General features: G+C 35.1%; 3 protein-coding genes across 4 annotated transcripts; 1 reads left to right on the top strand and 2 right to left on the bottom strand.

Annotated features, from left to right (window-relative positions):
• Positions 1–1,263: 1,263 nt before the first annotated feature.
• LOC132048040 (GDSL esterase/lipase 7-like) lies at positions 1,264–4,478 on the bottom strand. The gene is made up of 4 exons (XM_059438988.1): positions 4,091–4,478; positions 3,355–3,603; positions 2,489–2,741; positions 1,264–1,648 (listed from the first exon to the last, which is right to left on the bottom strand). The coding sequence occupies exons 1-4, from the start codon at positions 4,451–4,453 to the stop codon at positions 1,434–1,436; spliced, it is 1,080 nt and encodes a 359-aa protein (XP_059294971.1). The 5' UTR covers positions 4,454–4,478; the 3' UTR covers positions 1,264–1,433.
• Positions 4,479–8,154: 3,676 nt separating this feature from the next.
• LOC132037031 (E3 ubiquitin-protein ligase At3g02290-like) lies at positions 8,155–17,249 on the top strand. Its single transcript, XM_059427467.1, has 5 exons — positions 8,155–8,360; positions 9,253–9,605; positions 10,247–10,670; positions 10,788–10,897; positions 16,911–17,249. Exons 2-5 carry the CDS (start codon positions 9,489–9,491, stop codon positions 16,935–16,937), a joined length of 678 nt encoding a protein of 225 aa, XP_059283450.1. The 5' UTR covers positions 8,155–8,360; positions 9,253–9,488; the 3' UTR covers positions 16,938–17,249.
• Positions 17,250–18,860: 1,611 nt separating this feature from the next.
• Positions 18,861–23,312, bottom strand: LOC132037015 (truncated transcription factor CAULIFLOWER A-like). Of its 2 annotated transcripts, XM_059427452.1 has the most exons (9): positions 23,111–23,312; positions 22,575–22,786; positions 22,393–22,474; positions 21,853–21,917; positions 20,882–20,981; positions 20,510–20,620; positions 19,833–19,874; positions 19,603–19,733; positions 18,861–19,155 (listed from the first exon to the last, which is right to left on the bottom strand). In XM_059427452.1, exons 2-9 carry the CDS (start codon positions 22,757–22,759, stop codon positions 19,044–19,046), a joined length of 828 nt encoding a protein of 275 aa, XP_059283435.1. In that variant the 5' UTR covers positions 22,760–22,786; positions 23,111–23,312; the 3' UTR covers positions 18,861–19,043. The 2 variants fall into 2 exon arrangements, with proteins under 2 accessions (XP_059283435.1, XP_059283440.1); XM_059427457.1 differs by lacking the exon at positions 23,111–23,312 and having other exon boundaries at positions 20,510–20,551; positions 22,575–22,836.
• Between the last annotated feature and the right edge of the window lie 709 nt (positions 23,313–24,021).

The following is a 24,021-nucleotide window of genomic DNA, read 5'->3' as shown; positions in this document are numbered from 1 at the left end:
TATTCAAGGCTTAAAGTTTTTGCTCAAAATTTTGTGTATGAAAATTATGTTAAAAATTTCGATCACATATACACATTTCATACAGCTTTCATACACAAAAAATTGAGGTAATTTTTTAAGCCTTTGAGCAAAAAAATAAAAAAAAAAAATATAAAAATTATTGTTTTAAAAAAATTAAAATATTTTTTTAAAAAATATATATTTTCTGGAAAAAAAATAAAAAAATGAAAAATATATGAAAATCTGTCATGTTTCGTAATATATCATTATGTTTTGTAAATAACGAAAATTATCGTCACGTTTTGTAAATATTTCTCCTTAACATGTACATATATGTAGTTTTCCCTATGTGTTATGCCTCCCCCACCCCCCAGGTATAATGTTATCAGGGGCGGATTTACTAAGGCCCGTGGGGATGCCACGCCACTCGCAAGTTTCGGTGAAAACGCTATGTATATATGTGTACATACATATCAAATTGTATAAATTGATATACTGCCACCCAGGCTAACAAATGACTTAATAGTGCCAGTGGCAAAGGACAATTGCTGCCTCCTTGGTGATCAGGGATCGAGCCTCACCAGCAATCATTTTTCTGTCTAGTTGCAGTAAATAGACAGCACAGCACACGTACATAGTAAAATCTACGAATTGACTCCACAAATTTAGAAGGCCTTTTAGATCAGTTGCCTCTTTCATTTTTTTGTTTTTGTTTTTTCATTTCCTTAATTCCTCTTGATTTTTTTTTTTTCATTTCCTTAATTCCTCTTGACTTGCTTTTAAGGTAATAATACATGTCGCTAAATCAGTTGCTTTTATATTTAAACAAATTGGAAAGACCTAATCTGTGCGCCAAGTTGTTGTAATAATTATGTATTTTCGTTCTATCGTTTTATCTAATATAAATGGAAAAGACTAATAACCCGACCCGAAGCCAACGTAATCGACCAAAAATTTACTCTATTTGGATTCAAAAACAAAAATGGCACCTGGAGCCTCCAAATCCTGGATCCGCCTCTGAATGTTATATATATAATATTGTATATCGGGCTACATATTTTTCTAAATATTGTTAATTTGGTTGGATTTTCATGTTTACAAATCAAGATACTATAAATTGTTAAATGTTGATTCTTTCTTAATATCTTGTTTGTTAAACTTTTCGGAAATTTATGGACTCAATTAGAATCTATGAATAGAACCACTTTGTTCTTGCGTTAGCAGATATGCAAAGTCCCATCTAAATCCAAAGAGAGCCTCTTAACAAGGGCAGAAAGATCGGTGAAACTTTATAACATACTAGTATTAGGTACTCATCATATATTTGGACTCGTTTAATATCACTTATAATTAAGTCCTCCATTTTCCATGATTTGTAGTTGTACATATATAGCAGGAGGTCAAATCCCTTTTCTTAAGAAAACAAAGTCTTGTCAACCTTCCACAAGCTCACTAATATTGTTGGGAATACAAACAGATGTGCCGTTGAAACATTTAGTAGCGATAACCCTATATACGGTTTCAGTAAGATGATAACCATCCCAGAAGTAGTGTTTTTCTGCATTGCGGCACGGCACGAGTTCCGGTATGCATGCTGATGTCCCATTTGCCCAAGTGATGCAACACGGACTAATTGGATCCATTAAACCTACAAACACAGTATATTTATCATGGTTTACTTAAATATTTTAACTTGTCGGGAGTTAAATTCACGGATGATCATAAAAATCACAACAAAGTTATAAAATTAATTTTTGTAAGAAAAAATATGTCAAGTGTATATCTTATATTTTGCATAAAATATGAAAATCACCCAAAAAAAAAAAAATATCGGCATGGTACCGTAAATGACAACTAAGTTGCTGCATAAAAATAAAATTGTGAAATAAGCATCGCCACATCTCATCATCACATAGTTAAATTCAACTTCTTTTGCTTATGTCTGCTAATAAACTTCAAATTTTCAGTTTAAAGAGGAGAAAATATGAATTAAATGGAGGTAAAAAGTGGAAAGAAATAGGAAAATGATGACATGTGCCTAGCGATGTGAATATAGGTTTGATATGTTGAAGATGACGTAGTGGTTTATATAACAAATTTATCTATCGGGATATTTTTTTAAATATTCAGCTTTTGAAAATATTTATGCCACATAGCCCAATATACAGTATTATACTACATTAATTATATTTGGGGGAAAAAAAACATTATGTATAATGTATCAGCCTTGTATAATAGTGTATAAAAAGTGTTATACATATATGGGATAAATCGGGTGTTTATACAGAAAATATGAGCTACGTGGCGTAAATATTTTTAAAATTACCTAGAGTGTAATTTTCCCTCTATCTAATTTGACAACCTATTTTTAATTTCCATCGCCGGAGTGATGAATTTCCAGCGATGTATATTTGGTCACTAAAATTAATTTTATGACTTCTCTGTGATAATTTTTTGATTCAATGATCATTTCTGAAATTAATATTACCATAAGTAGAAGGATTGGTGACGGCTTCGTAGCCGAGCCAGTGAGCATGGCCAAGAATAAAAGCCGAGCCTTGAAGGGTGGAAGTAAGATTTTTGAGCATGTCACTTAGCTGGTTGTTGAAGATTACTGCCATATGGTTATATTCTTCAACACAAAGTCCATTTTGGCGAAGCTGCTTTTTAAGTGATGGAATACAACCAATTGGTCCTATCTCGAACATTATCACCTTTCTTGCTCCTAGCCGATATAACCTCTGCACAATCCATACAAAATAATATTCATGTGAGCCACTTTGTTTCAATCGTATCTCACCCTTACTTATATGAATTTAATTTATATAGCAAGCTAATATGTTATAGCATATTACTTATTACTTATAGGTTATCGATAGTCTATTTGATCAAGCTTTTAATATTTCAAAAACACTTTTGTCAATAATATTACTTATCCGATAATATTACTTATAGTTAATATGTTTAGTATCAATTTGTGTTTGACTAATTAATTCAAAAACACTTTTGTCAATATTAGATCAACTTGGCCAAACTTTCTAATTAAAGTGCTCTAGGAAATTAAAAGCTAGTACTCTTTTTAGCTTTTGAAAAACTATTTTTACTACTATTCAAAAACACTTATTTTTTTCAAAAAGCTTGGCCTAACACTTCAACTCACTAAAATAAGATTTTTTTTTTTTTTAAAATAAACATTTTTCAAGGGATCTGATCGATTAAATATTATTTATGTGTGCGTAGAACTTAAAACTCTTATATGATTTACTGGTAAGTTCTTTATGAACAAACATAAAATGGATGACCTGCAAAAGCTTTATCATATCCTACATATATACTCCAATAAGAAAGGCTTGCCTGAAATTGTTGAGAAAGTGCATCGAGGAGAAGTTTGGCAAATGACTCGGAAGTATAATGTTTGCTTGTGCCATATATATTTGCCTGTAGATAGTTGTTTACATAGTCATTGCTGCCTGTAGAGATGAGAAAAATCGATCTCGATAAATAACTGGTAAGCTCCTCAGGATCATCAAATTGTCTAGGCAATTCTTGCTCTACCGTTCGCTGGAATAAATCAACCTGCTCAGAAATATGCAGGCACTTGCCCTACCAAAAACCAAGAAAAGAAAATAATAAGTTAACTATTGGTTAGGATTTAACTACTTCTACATATTGACAGTACATTTATTTTTATAAATAGTGTTATTATAATTAATAGTATGCTATAACATGTCAGACAGCTTATTTTTCAGATAACCATTTACATATCATGGGCAACTATAACAGAAATTCTACCAAGGAGATTAAAAAAATTGTAACAGTATCATAATTAGGATTTGAATCCAGTTACTAAACGTTTTTTGAACCACCTTTACCACCACACTAGAAACTTTTCTTGAGTTAAGCATATTCAACCATTATATTTATGGCAAAATATAAAGTACTTCCAATGAAGAAGATTCTAATTGAACCTTCAGACTATGTAGCTTTGTTTCTGCCGTTATTAATAATTATGTTTTAGATAATTTAATACTATAAAGCAAATGAACAAAAAAACAAGTAGCTAACGCAAATAAATTAGAGCATATCTTACGATGAAGTTTCCTGTATAAGGTAAAATACCGCAGGACCCAGATGCATAATTTAACCCTGTGAGTTTTAATGATCCTCGTAAACTTAAGTAAGGTGGTGAAAACGGTAATCCAAGAAATTCAGCAATAAAATCAGCAACAGTTTTCCCATTTGTAAATCTTCCAGTAGCTCCTCCATTAAAATTAGAACCATAAGGCTTGAAACCAGCCTTAGCTAAAGTTGGCAAAAGATTATTATTCCCACTATCAAATATTGAATCTCCAAATACATATAGTGCTGGTGCTAGAGGAATTTCTGATTTGATTGACTGAACATAGACCAAGAGTGTAATTAAAGTTACTGGATACTTGAATTTCTCCATCATTTTTTAATTGTCCCCGAAAATTCTAGTGAAAATATTTTTTAAACGAATTGAGGAGATAACGGGGTTTAAATAAGCAAGAAATTAAATTAATACCTGATTAGCCTGAAATGCTGGGCTGGCACGCATGGATGAAATGTGATAGTAATCTTGGGTCTGTTATTATTTGTTCTCTTTTGTGACAAAGTTACACGATCTCCACGTTTTGTGCCTGCAATATTTGACTCGATATATGTTAAATTTTGTCTCATTGGCTATTCTCACATTTGCCTACACCAGCATAAAGCAAAATTTTGCATAAATTATTTCCGCCTAATATCCCACTTGATTTGTCTGTGACTTTATTCAAATTACTTTCAAACGAAGTAATTATTATTTAGAAAGGAATATTCTAATGAATTATCTCGGCCAAGTCATTTATGATACTCTCTCTTATTGAAGGGTGTGTCTTACCTCACTGTCTACCTAAGCTATGAAGCTGTAAAAACGGCACATTTATTTGAAATTTCCTTATGAAAAGAGCGGTTAGAGTTGTCCCTTGTGACGATTCTAGAGAACTCATCCATGTTGATTGTGTGGTTGGTCATATTTTATGCGGTTCAGTTCGACCTTTTGTTGTCGGCCGCACACTTCCTAAATAAGCTTTTATGTTGACATTCGTTGGATTAATGCTTAAATTTATCAAGCCATTTAGCTTCTTTAAGAATCATAAAATTACGTAATACCCCCTCCGTCCCCGTTTATGTGATACACTTTGACATATCTTAAAGAATAAGGAAGAAAAAGAAGCTTTAAAAACTTATGATCTAAATAAACCATAGATATTCATGTGATTGTAAATCATTCTATTAATGGTAAAATAAAAAGTTTAACTTAAATTGTTTCTATTTATAGACACGCATATCATGATTTTTGGAACAAACTTAAAAAAAAAGTATAATTTCTCTCCATTAAATGTTACTCTATTTATGTGTCATCTCTGTTATAATAATGACAAAATTCTACTAAGAGTAAAATGAGAAAAAAATAATTAATTGTGCCTTGAACTCCTAAAACGACAAATAATTTGGGATAATTATTTGTAATAATCACAATAAATAATTTGAGAAAGAGGGAGCATGTAACAGTAATGCTAGGAAGCAGGGTTAGGATCCCCACGATGATCATTAAAGCCATGTCACGAACTTCAGTAAAGCCTGTGTGAAGTTTCACTTGTTAAAGTGTCGAACTTGTACTAGGATTATTGTTTGTTCTAGTTAAAAATAGTTTTATTGAGATACTGTTTCCTTTCAAATATGATTATTTCTCAATTGCATTTCAAGCAATAGTTAAATATTAACAAGTGGTCCGGGAACTAGTTGTCTGAGCTAATTTTTACAGAACTAATGTTAAATTGAAGTCGAATGAGCTCGCAACAATTAAATGGGCTAGAATATCACGGACTAATTAGATATGGGAACTTTTACATGATTATCAAGATGGTTAAAAGAAATTACGTGTACCAATTTATAAAATTCGTCCGTTATGCGTTATATACCTTCAAAGCATACAATTCATATAACTATATACCCAGAAGGTATATAACATTAGTAATAGTTAAATCACATTATAGAGGCGAATTCAAGATTTAAAGTTTGTGAATTCCCACTCATCTCAAATTAAAAAATAAAAAGAGACAAAACAAAAGCCTACATGGTGACTAAGGGAATTTGATCACTTGACCAAGAGGAGCAAAGGCTTAAAGAGTTCCTTCTCTTTAAGCTAGACCAATAAGACTTTGTTATGAATTTCGAAGTTGTATATTTTACATATTTATTGAATTTTTCAATATAAATACAGAATCCGCGCAAATGTATGAGGGTTTCCAAAAACCTCCATAGAATAGTCTAAATCTGCCCCTGATTATAGTGTACTATTAAAGTATATAACATGTGAATTATATAATTCAAAAGTGTAAAATGAATACACTTACTGAATATTTTGGAAATACTTTTCACTAAATAGTATACCAAAGGCGGAGCTAAGTAGGCTCCAGGGGGTTCCGAACCCCCTTGGCAAAATATTACAGTGTATATATAAGGTTAGATTTTTTCTTATGTATATATAGTAGATGTTGAGCCCCCTTGCCTTCTTTATGTATTTACTTCTTCAGATTTTTAAACCCCCTAGGTGAAAATACTGGCTCCGCCAATGTAGTATACAATATACTATTTTTAAAATGAATATTTTTCTGATAATTTTCTTGCATCTGATCATGGGCACACTGTATACGGTTAAAACCGGATATGGTCCAAACCGGAGAAAGAGAAGGAGTAGGAATATACCGGATGTTACCCGGTCCTTTCCGGGGAAGGGTCTCTATCGGAGCAAAACGAGCCTCTCTCTCCGTTATCGAAACGGCCAAGTCCGCATTGCTCCGAATGTCCGTGGACGTGGTCCGCATGTTGTCCCGAGCGACCGTTGGTCCGAATAACCGGTTGCACGTAAGCCACGCGTCGATGGCGTCTGCCGCCATGGTCGCCCACCAACCGCGTGTGTCGGACGGCGCCGTCGGTCTAATCCCACCAAATCCGTTCAGAGCTGTCCTTGTTATTATTTTATTAGTTCACATTGTACGAAGCCCATGGAGGCAACACTATAAACATGGAGCATCCCCCTCCTTTGTGGGGGTTGGCTCCTTCATGCTTTCTAAGAACACTTGCAATAGAATAGATCATATATATATATACAATCTTTCCTTCAGTTTCTAATTTGGCCAAGGCTGTTTTGTTCAAGTTTGTAGAGTGATTTAATCCATCAACTATTCCGTATTGTCCATACGCGATCGTATTTGCAAACGAATCGCCGCCATAGGCCATTTTCACTAAGAGCACTCTTGAATATATATTCTCCCCGTTTCATATATACCAAGACCCAAGCACATATCTTATACCCGCTTATAAATTCAATTGATTATCCGATTTCGGGGTAAACACACACAAATTTCCCTTGAATATTTTCTGTGAATAAACTCGTTTGGCCCAATCAAGGTACTCAATGTAAATCAAAGGAGGAAACAACAAGCGACCAAGAAATGTCAAATACTATAAGTTAATTACCTGAGGCTCAAGTTGCAAATATAATTGAACTTTTAGCATATATACCAGCTAATCCCTTTAAGTAATATATTCTATTCATCTCTTTTTCACCTACCAAAGAATTGAGAGAAGTGTAGCACCTAAGGTGTGGGATCATATGATCAACTTGAGAACGCAATCTGTTATATACAGACGCTTTGGTATAAGACGAGCCCATCTCCAAATTCTCATATATCAATCTAGCATTATCTGTTTTTATTAAGATTAAAACATCCAAACTTAAAAGACATATCCGAATATTAAGATATGTATTAAGATTTAGATATTTGGATATGAATATACATCTAAATATTTAGATATTAATTAATTTTTATGTTCTAAATAATTAAGAGCTTCTGTTTTCTCAACCTCTCAATATATATGACAGCAGGAGATTTGCCTTCTGGGTCGAGCTCGTTGCAGGGGCTTGTCTTGTGCGAATTATCTCTGTTGTGTGGTTTGCGGGTTATTACACGGGAGCGGGGTTTATCCAGTCTGCCACCAAAAGGTAGCGGATGCGGGTCCATGGTCATAAAAAATAAAAAATAATCTTATTTTTATTTAAACAAAATAAAAATGGGAAAAAGAAGGAGAAGCCAGGCCTGAGGTATTCTGTATTGATTGAGGTATTTTCTATTGACGCGTATCGGTGCACATATGTTGACGAAAATTCAACATCGTCCCTTATGTACAAGCAAGCAAAACTAAAACAATCCAAAATCAAGAATTCTTGGCTTCTCTCTTTTCTCCAACACAATCATCCATTTTGTCTCTCCATTTTTCTTAAGTTTGAGGTGCTATTCTTTACCCCCATTCTTAATTAATTCTTTGATCTTTTACTTTATTATCTGCCCAGCAAATCTTGTAACCTCAAATGGGTATTATCTGAATTGGTTGATAATCAGATGATGTGTTAAAGTTATGTTCTTTGACTCAATAATGGATTAATCTGAAATTAAAAGTTACCCAATTCTTGGTTTGCCTGTTTTACCTTATGATTATGACCATTGAGCTGATCATTTATGGTTGCTTGTTTAGTATGCTTGTATGAATGAACCCCTTGATGTCCATTAAAGAAAATAGGAATCTTTTCTCTAATCCCTGGAAATTTTTGAAGTTTTATAAGTTGTATCTACTTTTTGTAATTTTCCTTTATTGTCTGTTGTTTTAAGTTCTCATTGAATAGTGGCTTGATTACCCCACCCAAAGAAGTAATTTTTTTTTTCTCTGAGTTTCACAATTGCATAAAAAGATATCACATTTAACTACTGTATTGGGCACTCTGAGTTTTGGAATTTGGAAGTTCCAAATAGAGTTGAATGAACATTGAGGATTCATATAGCCGACAAGAGTTGTTTGGAATTATTGTGCGTCTTCTTTTGTTTTAAGTTCTCATAGAATTTGGTGCTTACCCCACCTAAAAAGTATAAAATTTTTCTGAGTTTCATGACTGCTTAAAAAGATGTAACATTTAACTACTGTATTGGTCACTCTGAGTTTTGGAAATAAAAGGGTCCAAGTGGAGTTGAATGAATATTGAGGATTCATATAGCAGACAAGAGTTGTTTGGAATTAAGCTATACCTCTTCAAGAGATGCAAGTTTGGAAGTATTTGTCTTGTAAAGTACATATCTTTCTGTATATATATGTTAGTTCTGATGGTTTAAATTGTCTTCACTGTTACAGGTGTTGAGTTTAATACTTTTTGTTTCCTTAAGGCCTTGATCAGAAAGGGCATTCACTCATTCGGGGTCTCCTGAAGAGAGCGGGTGCCCAATTGCCTCGCTCCTATTTAGTTACTCCAAGTTCCGACCACAACAACTTTTGCTTCTACAATCAGGAAATAGAGAACAATTGGTGATTGTCGATGACACTTGAAAAGGTTTTTGAGGTACCAACATAGGTTGTAGGTGATAGATACCATGGGTGCAGTTTGTTGCTGCTTGCGAGACGAATGTGAAGATTTTGCCAACCCAAACAGCTCAATGTATAGGAACTGTATATGCCTTCAAGGTCTTGTTCAGAACTTCTTGCATGTGGTATGCTTTTCGACGACATTGTTTTATGACAGCCTTATAGTTCCTTCTTTTTGAATGCACAACTGCGGCTTATACAGTCATATATCAACGGACAGTACCTTTCATCGGACAATGTGCATTTGTAAGCGGCACTTGTTTTGTGAATTGATAGCATCAGTAGTTTGGTGGCAGAAATTGATACTTGAGTATTTTGGGCAGTGTGACGCAAACTCATTCGCTTCTTACACTGTTGAAATAGGAATTCTCATACTATTTGCAATGAGATGTTAGTTAACTCTGCCGTTACTTGGTAATCAGTCAGTTAGTTTAGTATTATTGGCTGTTTCTTTTGCCAAATTTTGCTTGAGGAGTTGGACTTTTTTCCTTTACTATTTCAATAGGCTCACCATCCAAAGCTTTCACACATAGAACATAAGGAACTAAATATTGTGAAATCTTTTGAGAGTATCTGATAGCTGAAATTATCTGCGTAATCTGTTTAGGTATATTTATCACAGAACATTATCTGTGGGTATAGTCTTGTATTTAGATGGTCATCAGCTTCATGTCAACACCTTTTTATTCACTGAATAGGCGCTGATGATAATTACTCTCCTTTATTTGCCATAGAATTTACATGTCTTCATTTTCGTATCTTGCAGTATGCATCACTTTTCCATAGAGGAGAACGACATGTCATTCCTTCATCTGAACAAGGTGCAGCATCATTGAGTTCTACAGCATCTCTTGATGACTCGCTATCTGACGTGTACCGTTCTCCTCCGAGACCAATGCCTTATGATGCTGATCCAAGATATTTCCGCTTGCAACAAGATGGACAAGTCTCAAGAAGGGGGGAGAAAGGCTCAAGCCGCTCACATGATGAAACTGAACCACTACAAAGAAGTTTCGATGACCCTGAATCGTTAAGTGATGTAAATAAATGGAGTCAGCCTACATTTGAAGAAGGATCAAAAGAATACAACAAATCTTCTGTGGAATTCTCAACAGCTAAAATGGCTTCTGGAGATGCTCATATCTATTATTATTCAGAAGATGAAGATGTCTGCCCGACATGTCTTGAAGGTAAAATTTTTGGAGCTTTTTGGCATACATTGAATGGTTTCTGGGCATTGTTTATCAAAGTTCAAGGGATCTTTTGAATATCAGTCTTCATGACCCTGATGATCCTGTCTCTTTCAGAATATACAGAGGAAAACCCAAAAATAATGACAAAATGCTCTCACCATTTCCACCTGAGTTGTATATATGAGTGGATGGAAAGAAGTGACAGCTGTCCAGTTTGTGGAAAGGTAATTTTGATATCGTTTATATTATGTGCCATCTCCTTCTCTTTTTGATGCTTGATTTGGTGTTATGGTTGAGCTTATCCTATATATTCTGCTATGCTACACAGTTCACTTCCCAGGCTTTCCAAGGGAAATGTCTGCATTTTTTTTTTTTGTAGTAGTGATCTCTCTGTCTTAGTGACAATCAATTATTTCCAAGATATAGCTGACAATATAGACTCAAATCCCTTATTGAATGCTGCACAAATCCTCCCTACATTGCCGCTCTTTAAAATGTGGATCCATAATAAGGGGACAGTTCCAGCCTTCTAGGAATCTTCATGGTGTAAAGACTAAATTATATTTCTATATGTTAAAAAGAAACATCTAAATTTCTTGTCTTTTTGTTTACATCTAAATTCTGTCTGCTTGTTTCATTTTGTTGAGAAAGTGAGAACTAGAAAAGGGAAAAATAGGAACGGGTGTAAGGTACTGTATGTTTCCCTCGTGTTTACCAGTTTATGATTATTCATGAATTACCCAGTTCTTATTCCCAACCACACTCCTGTATTTTTCAGATCATCTTCTTGGTGCATTAATAGGCACAAAAAGCATGACCTGCTCGAATTTTCTTTCTTCTTTCTTGATTCTTCTGGGAAAATTAATGATACGCGGGCCAGCTCATACAATTACATGCACATGATATAGCTACCATTTATCCTATCATCATTAGCTTGTTTTGACATGGAGGACTAGCTCAACAACAATAACATGCCCAGTGTAATCCCACAAGTGGAGTCTGGGGAGGGTAGGATGTACGCAAACCTTACCCCTACCTTTGTGGGGTAGAGAGGCTGTTTCTGATAGACCCTCGGCTCAAAAGAAGACATGCAGGACTAGCTCATTATTTAGTTATGCTAATTATACCCAAATGAGCAAAGTTAGCTTTTCCTGCACAATACTGCTTTATATGGAATACAAGTTTTCTATATCATAAAGATAGTTGTATGGGATAAACTCAGGAAAAGAGGTTACTGGGAAATCTCTAGGAGAGGTTTATTTCAATGAATGCAAGTGATGAGGTTGAAAAGAGCCGAATTGCAGTCAATTGTAGAAGGTTTAGTGTAAAATACCAAATGGAGAGTGAGAGCTTGAGCGGAAAAGTGAGCAGAAAGCTTGTCAAGGATTCTTGTAGCATTTCTAGGCTTGTCAGAAGCAAGTCAATAACATTAGATGAATAGTAGAATAAACTTTGAGGAAGCGTGGAAATCTATTCCAGAACGGGGTGGTAGAATGATACAACCTGAACATTAACGATTACATTGCATGTGCATGTTTATTTCAAAGCTTGTCCTATTCTTAAGAGACTTCTTATAGCTCTGCCACTACATTGGCTAACAACCTGCAGGATTTCTTTAAGTGCTGGCGATTATGGTGCCAAAGTCTAGTGACTTGCTACTTTTTTTTTTTTTTTTTTTTTTTTTTTTTTTGTGGAGATTGGAGTCTAGTGGCTTGCTATGCGGCTAAACATGTGGAAGCCCATGACGTGTGGTTATCTTGAGGAAGTGGGAATTTGTCTCTAAAAAAGGTTGATCAGACGGATGAAGAACGATGCCAGTAGTCAGAGCAAGAAGAAATTCACGATTAACAAGGGTAGTATCTTGACGTTTAGTAAAAATTTGGAGATGATACAAGATTAGAGAGAGATTATTGAAGGGGAGATGTGACATGCAACTTCCTTTGAAAAAGTTGATAAAGTTAGTGAGAGAATAAAAGATTTCGTTTTTATTAAGGGAATTATCGTTAATAAGCATCAAGAAGATGCTGAACAAAAATTACAAAAGTTACATTACAGCTAGATGGTATCTGCTCATATACATAAACTAATCTATATCTAAGGAGCAGGAAAAAAAGTTTTCACAGCTAGATACATGGGCCTGACTGAGCCAACTAAATAAATTCAGTAAGCATTTGACTTTAAGTACATGAGGAGTTGAGTTCCCATCAAAACATCTACGATTTCTTTCATTCCAGATGCACCATAGAATAGAAGCAAGCAATGTTAGCAAAAAACTTTATAGTGGTATTTCCAACTCTCCATGAACACCGGCTTTCAAATGATTCCTAAAATAGATAAAAAAACATACTCCATATATAGTTGCTAGTATCCAATGTAGAAAAAGATGCTTAACACTTTCTGATTCCAGCTGGCACATGTAACACCTATTCACTGTTTGTATACTTCTCCTGTTGAGGTTGTCCTCGGTGAAGCATGCTTCATATACTATCCAGCTGAAGCAGGTCACCTTAGTAGGTAGTTTAGTTCTCCAGATCAATTTCCATGGCCACTTGTCTAATAATTCCTTATTGAATCATAAATGTGCCTATGCTTCCTTCACATAAAATGCATGATGCTTAGAATTCCCCATAACAACTTATCCTCTCTCTGAGGATGCTAGTCCCTCTAGCTTGGCATACAGTTCCATTAATGCATTCAACGCCCAGTCTTGGAAATTTCTCCTGATCTGAATGTCCCATGAGTTATTCTACCAAACTTCTTTCTTTCCATTAATGCACTGCTCCTTTTTGCCTTCAAAACACCTCAAATTTCTTTCTTTCCATATAGTCCAAGCTATGCTAAGAGGAATAGCTCTCCAGATCTTTTTTAAGGATGCATCAGGACATTTCCCAACACTCTAACACGTTCCTGAACGTCATAGGACTTGTCCAATGAATGCCAAAGATAGCTATGAACATGGTCCACACCTGCCAGTAAATTCACAATGCATAAAAATATGGTCCACAGATTCACAAGCTTTCTCACACAAGTAGCATCTGCTGCACATTTTCCTACCCCTTCTCTTCAAATTTTCTTGCATTAGACATGCACCATGAGACACTAGCCAACCAAAAGAAAGCAACTTTTGTTGGGACTGTAGTCTTCCGGATGCCAATTGATAGAGAAGTTAAAATTGACTTTCTAGTTCCACTGATCCCAGCCACTTGTCCTTCTAAAATTTTATCTGTGCTTCATTCCCTACATTTAAGTTTTGAGTTAAGTTGGAACTCATCCCACAATTTAGAAATATGTCTCCAAGGACCTGTGCCATAGGGTAATCTGCTCTGCTTGGTGCACCAATTGTTCAACTCTCCACATTTTGCTTTGATCACTGCTTTCCCCAACCTTAGATTTTCCATGTTGTACCTCCAGGCTCCTATGCCATTTCATTAGCATACTTTTGCTATTTAGTGCCAGATCTTTCACACCCAGACCTCTATGCTCCTTTGGTAGGATAACTCTTGGGCATTTGATCAGATGAAATTTGTGATTTCTCTGGCTATTTCCTTCCCAAAGAAATGCACATCTTTACTCTTTAGCTGATCCAACTTCTTCTGTACTTTAATTGGTATTGGAGAAAGGGACATGAAGTATGTTGGAATACTGTTCAAGACACTATTAATGAATGTTAATCTGCCCCCAAAGATAGGTACTGCACTTTCCAGGATGTCAATCTTTTCTCGAACTTCTCAATAACTCCATTCCAAATTTCCTCTGACTTGTATCTTGCTCCTAGAGGGAGGCCCAGGTGTGCTGTTGGGAAGGAGCCCACATTGCAGCACATTATCTCAGATATAGCTTCCACTTCAGGGACTACATTAATTGGGTATATGGTGCTTTTTAACAAGTGCATATGTAGTTCTGATATGTCTTCAAAGATCATAAGTGTGAGATTCAATTACAGTACTTGTGATCTTTCAGCTCCACAAAATATGAGTGTCATCTGCGTAGAACAAATGAGAGACTGACAGAATTCCCAGCATCATTTCCAACCTTAAAGCCTTCCAACAAGTGTAGTTGATTGGTTTTCTCAATTACTAAGCCCCTCCATAGCTAACCAAATATGAATGGGGAGATGGGAATCTCCTTGGCTGAGACCTTTCTTTGTAGAGAAAAAGTCTACAGGTCCACCATTTATTAGGACAAAGTAACACTGAATTCGATCCACTTGAGCCATCTTTCTCCAAATCCCATTTTCCTCAAAATAGTGAAAAGATATGACAAGTCCAGCTGTACAACCCATGAACTGTTTTTCTCATTGTGATATATAGATACAGTTACCAGTTTCCAAAAAAAAAAAAAAAAGATATGACCAGTTCAGCTGATCAAGGGCCTTTTCAATGTCCAGCTTGAACAGAAGACCAGGCTGTCCAGATTACAACTTCTAATTCAACACCTCATTAGCTAACAACGGTGCATATGTAATCTGCCTTGATTTGATGAATGCATTCTGATGCCATGAAACCTGTTTCCCTATCTTTCTGCTAAAATTTTAGAGGCAATTTTATACACTGCCAATTAAACTATTTGACTTCTATTCTTTCAACTCAACAACCCCTTCCCTTTTAGGAATTAGAGCTATGATGATGCATTGCATGATCTGACCATGTGACTCAATTGATGGAAGTGTTGAAGAGCACCCATGATATCATGTTTGACACCCCCCCCCCCCCCCCCCCCAAAAAAAAAAAAAAAAAAAAAAAACACACCCACACGCACACACAGAGCTTTCTGGTAGAATGCCATAGTGTATCCATCAGGGCCTAGAGCTTTGTCGGGAGCACTTTCTGTTATGGCTTCAAGTATTTCAGATTCCTCAAAGGGTCTTCCCAACAACAATTTCTCATCCTCTATGATTGATGCCGCCTCTTCCAGCCTTATTGGCCTCCAATTCTCATTTTACAACCCTAATAGTACTCCCTTCGTCCCAATTTATGTTCATCCCAATTTATGTGACATACTTTCCTTATATAGAATGTCTTACTTATATAGAAATAAATTAACTATAAACTTCTCATTTTACCCTTAATGAGATGATTTATAGCCACACATATCGATGACTTGTTTAGATCACAAGTTTCAAAAGTCTTTCTTTCTTTCTAAAACTCCGAGCCCATTCAGACACTGCCACATAAAATTGGGACGGAGGGAGTACTTTCTTTGAAATGAAGGTGTTGAGGTCTAAAGGTGATAAGGTAGTTTGAGAAGATGAGATTCTCACAAGTTTTATGCAATTCCATTAAATTTGGACAGTCTCAGATATTATCGGTAAAGCTGACTAACAAAACTAGGATTCAGGTATTCAATCAAGCTACTTATGAATGATGAAAAATGGCAACTATTCTGGTAGTTTGCCTGGCCTAATTGACTTGGGCTTATGCTTGAGCTTAGTGAATTAGTCCATGGCTTGTTGGGCCCAAAAATATGCATGTTCAAGATAAGGACTTAAGAGTTTGTAAGGGCTGTTAAGGCAGTCTACACGGACTGTTTATTCCCTAGTTGTCTTTTTCAAGTCAAACTGTACCTGACTGCTGTCCGAGGACCCTGACCTGGTGTTGTCTTTAGCCAACCAGTTAGCCCTTTACATACCTTGATTCTGAGCCTGCTTCATGTTTATCCACACAACTCTGTAGGGCTGCTATTGACAATGCATATGGCAGTGTTCTTAGGGAAATTTCGCGACGGGACATAGCTTGAGAGTGATTGGAAGTTTCAAACTACGTTGATTTTAATAGATCTGTTGAAAAGGCTATGACGAGATTCATGAAAAGGTTGGGTAAATCTAGTTAATTTCCATCTCTTAACTTATATCAGGGTTTAGCCTGAAGGATAAGTGGTATTGGACACCTCTAATATAGAGGTAAGATAAAAAAAATCTTGTCAGTAAATTTGAAGAGGACCATGTTAAGAGCCCAGAATTTGCTATCTCGTGTCCACCAAGGTTTGACATCATGCAATATAAAAGATATGCATTGGGACTCTTTCAGTTCTGTTAACCCAAAGAAAAAGAGAATCAATGGGTCTTCCATAGACCCAACATTCAATTGATGCTAATGTTGCTATAATTTTGTGTTAACAGAGTAGACTAGATGTTTCAATGTTTCATTAGAGTTAATAAAGTAGATAATACATGTATACAGACATTGTTTCGAAAAGCATTTTGCTGATTTCCAATTTGGCCGTCTTTTTTATTTCTAGGTGATGGCATTTGATGAATCGACCTGATCTTTGCTGAAGAAGTTACAGTTGGGGGTGAAACCAGCAGTAGTAAGGGATTATAAAATCGGAACAGATGAATTAAAGTCTGTGTGAATACCATTTTGCTAAATATGTTGTGTATAGTGAATACAAAATAAGTAATTGCTGAACATATCCCTGATTAATGCTTGAGTTTCCATGTTGTTATTGTTTTCACATTAATATTGCACCCCCAGTTTGGTGGATTTTCCAGATACATTTTCACTGCTGTCACAGGTACATAGTTCAGAGATGCTTATCTTGTTATAATATTGGTTCGTGGAAGGTTTCTTCATTGTATCCATATTTCTTTCTGAAAATAAAATCTACTAAGAGAGAAAAGTATAGAAATATTATTTATGACGGATGTACAGCCTACCAATTAAACAGGATTTGAAATAATTGTTTAGCAGCAGGTCTGAATAGCACACGGAGGATAAAATAAGAGAAGATCGCTTGAGATAATTTAGTTATGTCTTATTTCGACCTCTAGATGTTTTGGTGCATAGATGTGAAGCTATGGTAATTGAAGGTGTTGAAGGGAAACCTTAAAACATATGAAGTGGCCTTGGAAGACTTACAATCTCTTGAAGTGCAATATAGACTTAACGAAGAATAGGACATGGAAACAGAACGAATCATTTAACGTAACATTAGTTGAGATTAAGGTTGAGCCATGCTTATACACTTACTTTAGGTCCAATTTATGCCAAGAGTATACAATTTTTTTTTTTTTTTTTTTTAGCAATTATCTTTGGGTGACCAATTAGTCATGGCCTCACGGATTCGAGCCGTGAAAATAACCACTGATGCATCAAGGGTAGGATACCTTCATCAAACCCCATTAGTGTCTGACCTTGCCCTGGACCCTGCATGAATTGGGATGCTTCGTGCACCGGGCTACCCTTTGGAGAGCCAAAATTATAAGGTGGGTCTTAAGTGGAGTGATATTGATCGCGAGGACTCCTGTAGCGGACTCCAACTAACTTGGAATTGAGGAATAATTGCTGTCATTTTAGATATACGTGTCGGGTTCAAACAGTTTTACTGTAAGTTTGAATGTTCGAGCTACTGAAACTCTAGCTTTGAATGCCAGAAACTCATGGTGAAGCTTCAGAGCTTGACAACCTCCATCTCATATTCTTATTATTCTGTTAGGATTGAGTTTCAAACTGAAGGAAAACAACAAGAACGCACAATATTAATTCTAATCCATATTCATGCAAGTATTCCAAGATTCGCTAATTTGTTTGCTATAAAATCAACCGTACCTGAGTTACAGATAAATTTCAATGTTTCGTAGAAGGTTGGGTTCCTTTTAGGAATCATTCACAAAGAATTTAGGAAGAAGAGAGGTTGTCTTGTTTGTAGAACGAAAAAAAATGTTAGGATACTTTAAAGGAGGAGGATTCCTATTTAAATATTGCACCTCTTATTTGAATGATATACCTATTAAAAAAAAATAGTCATGTTTTTTCTTTACTTCCTCCTTTTTGACCTTTTCTTTTGTCCTTCGCAAACATATTGTGCAATACAAAAGGATTTCGTAAGTTTTAGTCGACTTCGCTCTTCTGATTTAGGCTTATCATGAGAAGTCCAAGCCCCAAGGTATGCCTCATCGACATATTTCAAACATTATGGTTAACCAGATTTTTTTACCTTAACAGTAGGAAAATGGGTTCACTAAGAAATGAGTTAACATCGACCACACCACTTAAGTTCTCCTAAAGGATTAGTGTGTTTGGTCAACTATATCTCGGTAGCCTATATCTTCCCTCACATGTGGATGAAGTCATTTTCCTTACAACTAGCACTTAGATATTATTACTATTAATCTTTAACATATACTACCAAAAGATACTTTCCACAAACATTGAAAATATTCTAGAGAACATATTTTCAATCGCAGTAAACACAAACGGAGGAGACAGTTTTAATAGGTCATAAAAACTATAAGGCTGTTTGTTAGCTCCACATCTCTGCTCCATATTGAGCAAGTAGATGCAGGTATTACAGATAGATTACAATTAGTACAACAGAGCCGTACAATTATATATTCAAATATACTCGAGTAGAGTGAGGGGTTTTCAATTTTCACCCTTTGTTGTGGACATGAGGGAGCATCCATGGAGGCATCAAGGTATTAACACCATGGCGACTTTGCCCTTCGTCCGTGCTCGTGAAAGTCGTTGCTTGGAAAGGACCGCTGAGATCCAGAATCCAGAATTTTGATAATTAATTAGCTTAAAATAATCAGCCAAATACAAGGTAAGACTATGTAAAACAGACCCTCTATGTAGTTCAATCTTTCTATGGATCATGCGCATAGCTAAAGCTTAATGCACCATGGTCTGTCCTAGATGTGTGTGTGTTTATCATTATGTGTATATATGGTATACATACATAATAAAGGTTGCACTTGGTCCCATTTGTTTCTATTACTATCAAGACGTCTATATCTTAATACACATTTGAATATTAAAATGTGTCTTAAGATTAAGATATCTGAATCTGAATATTAAAATATTATTAAGATCTGAATATTGAATAATCAAGACTTTGTTTTCTTCATCTGAGTATATAAAACTTATTTTTGTTTAAAATTATAAAAATATAAACTCATATAAAGTATCCAAAAGATAGAAAGGAGTACCCAATTGTTAGATTAGGGTCGGGGGCAGATTGTGATAGAGGTTGTTGTAACATGAAAGTCATAGAGCTTTGGCCTGGATTTGTTTGTCCCCACTGCGGTTGCACAGTTTGCTTCTTCTCATTTTCTTTCAGCTGTTTAATTAACAGTTGACAAGTAGTTTATTAAGAGCACAAGGATACGTTTCTATATTCCACATTAATATTAAGATGTCAAAGAAACAGGTTGTATACCTTCTTGGAAATTAAGTTGTTTCGCTCCTGCAGCTCTTTTTCCTGCGATCAAGTTCCAACAATCATAAAGCACCTACTGTATTTTCAACTGATAGCTTAACCTGGTTGTCGAAACATAAACACTGTAGTATTTTCTACTTATTTCCTTTCTATCGGATCCTTTAAAGATTGCATAATTTTACACTCTATAACAATAAAGGCACAAAATTATTATTTTATCACGTTAAAGTAACTGGATTTTTTCCCACTTAATGGTAAAAGCACAAAACTATTTATTGTCATCTTAAAAGTAAATGAATTATGCATGAATTGATCCGAAAAAACCGAAAGGTCAATTTCTGATTCAGAATTAAAAAATTCACTGTGTAAAATTTTGACTACGTACATTTAAAAAAAAAAAAACCAAAAAGGCAATTTAAACGACTTTTACAAATCGAAGAGTACTCCGTGCTAGAAATTTGACCTTTTAGTCATTTTATGTTCTAAAAATTCACACATAGTTCATTTACTTTAATGTGACGAAAAATAGTTTGTCGACTTTACCATCTCATATTAAATAAGGTTATGAAGTGTTAAACATAATCTTATGAAATCAACGTCATATAAGTGACGTCATTTTTGTAGGAAGATCAGCATTACATCTTAGTAGCAATAACAAGTTGAAGAAAGACTTTCACCTTTTTCTGCAGCTGGGAAATGGACTCATGCATCAGTTGGTTCTGCAAATTCAAGTGACAGACTTGTTGAGCACAATGCACGAGTCTAGAGATGAACAATACTCTAAATGACTGCAATTTACAAACTAAGATAAGGAATAAGTAGATTCATTTAACTTGTATACCTCGACAATGTTATACTAAATGTTTTTCACTGTCAATGTAATTTAACATATTATGTATTGGAGGTGATCACTTGTATTGTTTTTCAGATTACTAGTTCCACTTATTATGAGTAGTCATGTACAATTATTTTTTAAATGACAGAATAGTGTAAAAATTTGCATGATCCGTTTATAGAAATTAAACTCTAAATAGAAAAACAAGGCCTACCTTCCTGGTTCGTATTCGCTTGAGAGCTGTATCGAGCTGTTGCTCTAAACCCTGAAATTCTCGCAGATTGAAGGTATCCAGATCCTCTCCCATAAAATGCCTGCATTCAATTTTGGAATGTGCACATATAATTTTATATGAATGCAACAAAGCTAGTGCTACTCATAACCGAGTGATTCTTGATCGAGTTTAATTAATTTTTATCTACTGATAAAGAATTTTTGCATTATCAAATCACTTAAAAGATAATTATAAGTAACTCTCGATAAAAAGTGGAACTAGTAACTTGGAAAATGAGACATGTCTATGGGTGTGTGGAGGAAACAATTTTAGTAAATGTTTTCCAATTTTTCATGTTCGGTTGGTCAAAATTTCTGGAAATATTTTCCAATGGAAAACAAGCTCCTTAAATATGAGCTAAATCACTTCTCTAGTGAAAGTAGGAAAAACAAGTTCTACAAGCGGCATTCTACATTAATTTTATCCTCCTCACCCTCCAACACATCTCATTTTCACCCTCACCCTCGCAGACCCCATCCCACCACCTCCCATAGTATTTGTTTTGATTATATACAAATATTTTTAGGATAATAACTTTTGCTTACGAACCAAATATAAGAATATAAGTATAAACTCACTTATTTTCTTGAAAAACATTTTCCTGCATACCGAACACACCTTAATTACATCATGTTAAATTACACCGGTATTATATATTATGGCCTTAAACATGTCCTGACAAATTTGTGCCAATAAGAGTTTTTAGAAAATATAAAAATGTGTCATTTTTTTTTTTTGAATGAACTAATTATAAAATAGCGTCAAACAAAGAGGAGCAGAAGGGAGTTCGGCCACTCCAACAAAATATAGACTCATTTATCAATCTTGATCTATCTAAAGAAGCTGTGACACTGGTTGCAACGTATCGAGAAGGATTCACTTTGTGCTTGGTATGAAGTGAAGTAGGTTACCTTATATTTCTTTGCAGAAGTTCAGTCCTTGCCCTGAGCTTTGGGTACTCGAGAGTCCAATTTTCCTAAATCATGTAAAAGGAGAAAAAAGTACTTAAAGAGTCAAGACTACACATAAATTGTTTCCAATCTATTCTTTTCAAAAGCTCTTTAATGTTCTTATTAGCTGCTTAAATTTTCTTTCTGGGCAACTGTCCTCCAATATTGACGTTTTGGAACCAACTGATGCTTTTCCAAAATAAAAAAACATAGAGATTAATTGCTTGATACATTTTAGAGAAGTGCAACAACCTACTAAAAATAAAAGCTTATACACATTGTAATAAATTATTTCGGTCATACTCCAATTGAATCAGATGCAAGACTTGAGAACTTAATTTGCATCAATTCAGATATTACTAGTACCAATATTTTTCAATATATATACTATGCTATGTTATTCATACTCCGGAAAATGCCACCGCCTCTGCGTTGACTCCTTCAAAGTGATGCCTCAATATTTAAGAGAGAAATGAATGAATAAATTGTAAAATACTCCACCTTATAAGTTTGAGAGTCATTTGCATTCAACTTCCTCTCGGCAAATGAGTAACTTTCGTATTTTTCCAGGATACTTTCCATGCTATACAAACAGAAAATTTTAAGGTGAACTTAGTAAACGAAATGCTTGAAGAGAAATTAAAGGATAAGTAATTACATTAGTGAGTGAGTAGGAATTTAACCTGGAATCAGTGGAGTACTCAAAGAGTTTGCCTTTGGGGGAGAAGACAATTAATGCCACCTCAGCATCACACAACACAGAGATCTCGTGTGTCTTCTTCAACAAACCTGACCGCCTCTTTGAGAAAGTAACTTGCCTGCTTATTTTGTTCTCAATCCGCTTCATTTCAACCCTACCCCTCCCCATCTTGAAGACGCGGATCTAAAGCGAGTTCTGTAAGTTATTCTAGACCTAAATAATAGTGGCAGAGTCAGGATATTTAACAAAATAGATTAAAAAAAGTGCAAGAACGTCGCATCTAAAAAGAGAACCTATAACCTAAATAATAGTGGCAGAGTCAAGACCGTCGCATCTAAAAAGAGAACCTGCAACCTAAAGAAAAAAATTTTGAACCTTAGATTCAAAGATTTATATATATATGTCCAAAATATTTATTTTAAATTTACTCTAATTATACAAGGATACTCTTCTTTAATGAGGGGAATTATGCAAGAGATATATGTGGGAAAAAATGTATACATCTATAGAGTAACACACTGTTATCTTGAAACTCACCGTGTTTTAAATTTTGAATCTGCGTATGTTATGTCAGATTGCAACAAAGAAGTCAAGAAGAAACCCTAGTTATAAAGCAGCTCATTCCTAAAGGGAAAGTAGCGCAAGGGAACCAAGGTTCTATATGTATAGTAGGTTATTTGTATATTCACGGTAGCAAGTGTATATATGGAGAAGACGCAGGTATTTTAATTAAGGGCTGGTGAGAAGAACTGCATAATACTATTAAAAAAGTTGAAAAAAGTATGTTGTTTGGAGGGACATGTGCTGTCAAGTAGTAATTGGAGAGGACACTGTGAAAGGACTGTAGTTGTTAGTGTCACATGTGAATTTTAAGATAAACGTAGGACAATCGAAGGCAAAAAGATTCATGGGAGCACTGGCACTACAACTTAACTAGGAAACCCCATGCCTGATGCCACAGTAATACTGCCATTACCTAGCTAGCTATGATCAATCTACTCTCCAGTACTGCTACAGGCTACAGGCTAGCTACGTAATGTTTTGTCGTCTTGCCACAAGTTGTGCATTATATGTCCAACACGTTAAATATTGGTAGTCCCAATGTACAATGATCCTAGTACTAGCAAGTTGTCCCTACGTCTTATTTGGATTAGCTCCACTCCAGTTCAGTGAAAAATCGACTAGGATTCAGTCGGCTCAATTAAAATCTAGTCAGAGTTTAGTTGATCAAGCCCGAACTCAACTGAGCCTATTCAATTGAGTCATTTAATGATTACTTTAAAGCATAATTGTTTGTTTTTCAAAATCTAAAACAAATTAAACCCATGGATGCAGGTGAAAATGGGAAAAATAAAATCATAAATAGTCACTTTTTGACCGTGTAACTAGAAAATAGTCATCATCCCGTGTTTCAAAATTAATAAGACCTG

Source organism: Lycium ferocissimum, chromosome 2, assembly GCF_029784015.1.
Source record: "Lycium ferocissimum isolate CSIRO_LF1 chromosome 2, AGI_CSIRO_Lferr_CH_V1, whole genome shotgun sequence".
In the NCBI taxonomy this organism is placed as follows: domain Eukaryota; kingdom Viridiplantae; phylum Streptophyta; class Magnoliopsida; order Solanales; family Solanaceae; genus Lycium; species Lycium ferocissimum.
This window is presented reverse-complemented; position numbering and strand designations above follow the sequence as displayed.

Excerpts from the sequence above, each read along its gene's own strand:
- LOC132048040 (XM_059438988.1), bottom strand. The coding sequence starts at position 4,453 with ATGATGGAGAAATTCAAGTATCCAGTAACTTTAATTACACTCTTGGTC. Across the intron at positions 3,604-4,090 it reads CTTATACAGGAAACTTCATC|GGCAAGTGCCTGCATATTTC; the intron begins GTAAGATATGCT and ends GGTTTTTGGTAG. Across the intron at positions 1,649-2,488 it reads CACCAATCCTTCTACTTATG|GTTTAATGGATCCAATTAGT; the intron begins GTAATATTAATT and ends CTGTGTTTGTAG.
- LOC132037031 (XM_059427467.1), top strand. The coding sequence starts at position 9,489 with ATGGGTGCAGTTTGTTGCTGCTTGCGAGACGAATGTGAAGATTTTGCC. Across the intron at positions 10,671-10,787 it reads CTGCCCGACATGTCTTGAAG|AATATACAGAGGAAAACCCA; the intron begins GTAAAATTTTTG and ends TGTCTCTTTCAG. Across the intron at positions 10,898-16,910 it reads GCTGTCCAGTTTGTGGAAAG|GTGATGGCATTTGATGAATC; the intron begins GTAATTTTGATA and ends TTTTATTTCTAG.
- LOC132037015 (XM_059427452.1), bottom strand. The coding sequence starts at position 22,759 with ATGGGGAGGGGTAGGGTTGAAATGAAGCGGATTGAGAACAAAATAAGC. Across the intron at positions 21,918-22,392 it reads ATGACTCTCAAACTTATAAG|GAAAATTGGACTCTCGAGTA; the intron begins GTGGAGTATTTT and ends TACATGATTTAG. Across the intron at positions 19,156-19,602 it reads GACCCTAATCTAACAATTGG|CGGTCCTTTCCAAGCAACGA; the intron begins GTACTCCTTTCT and ends TCTGGATCTCAG.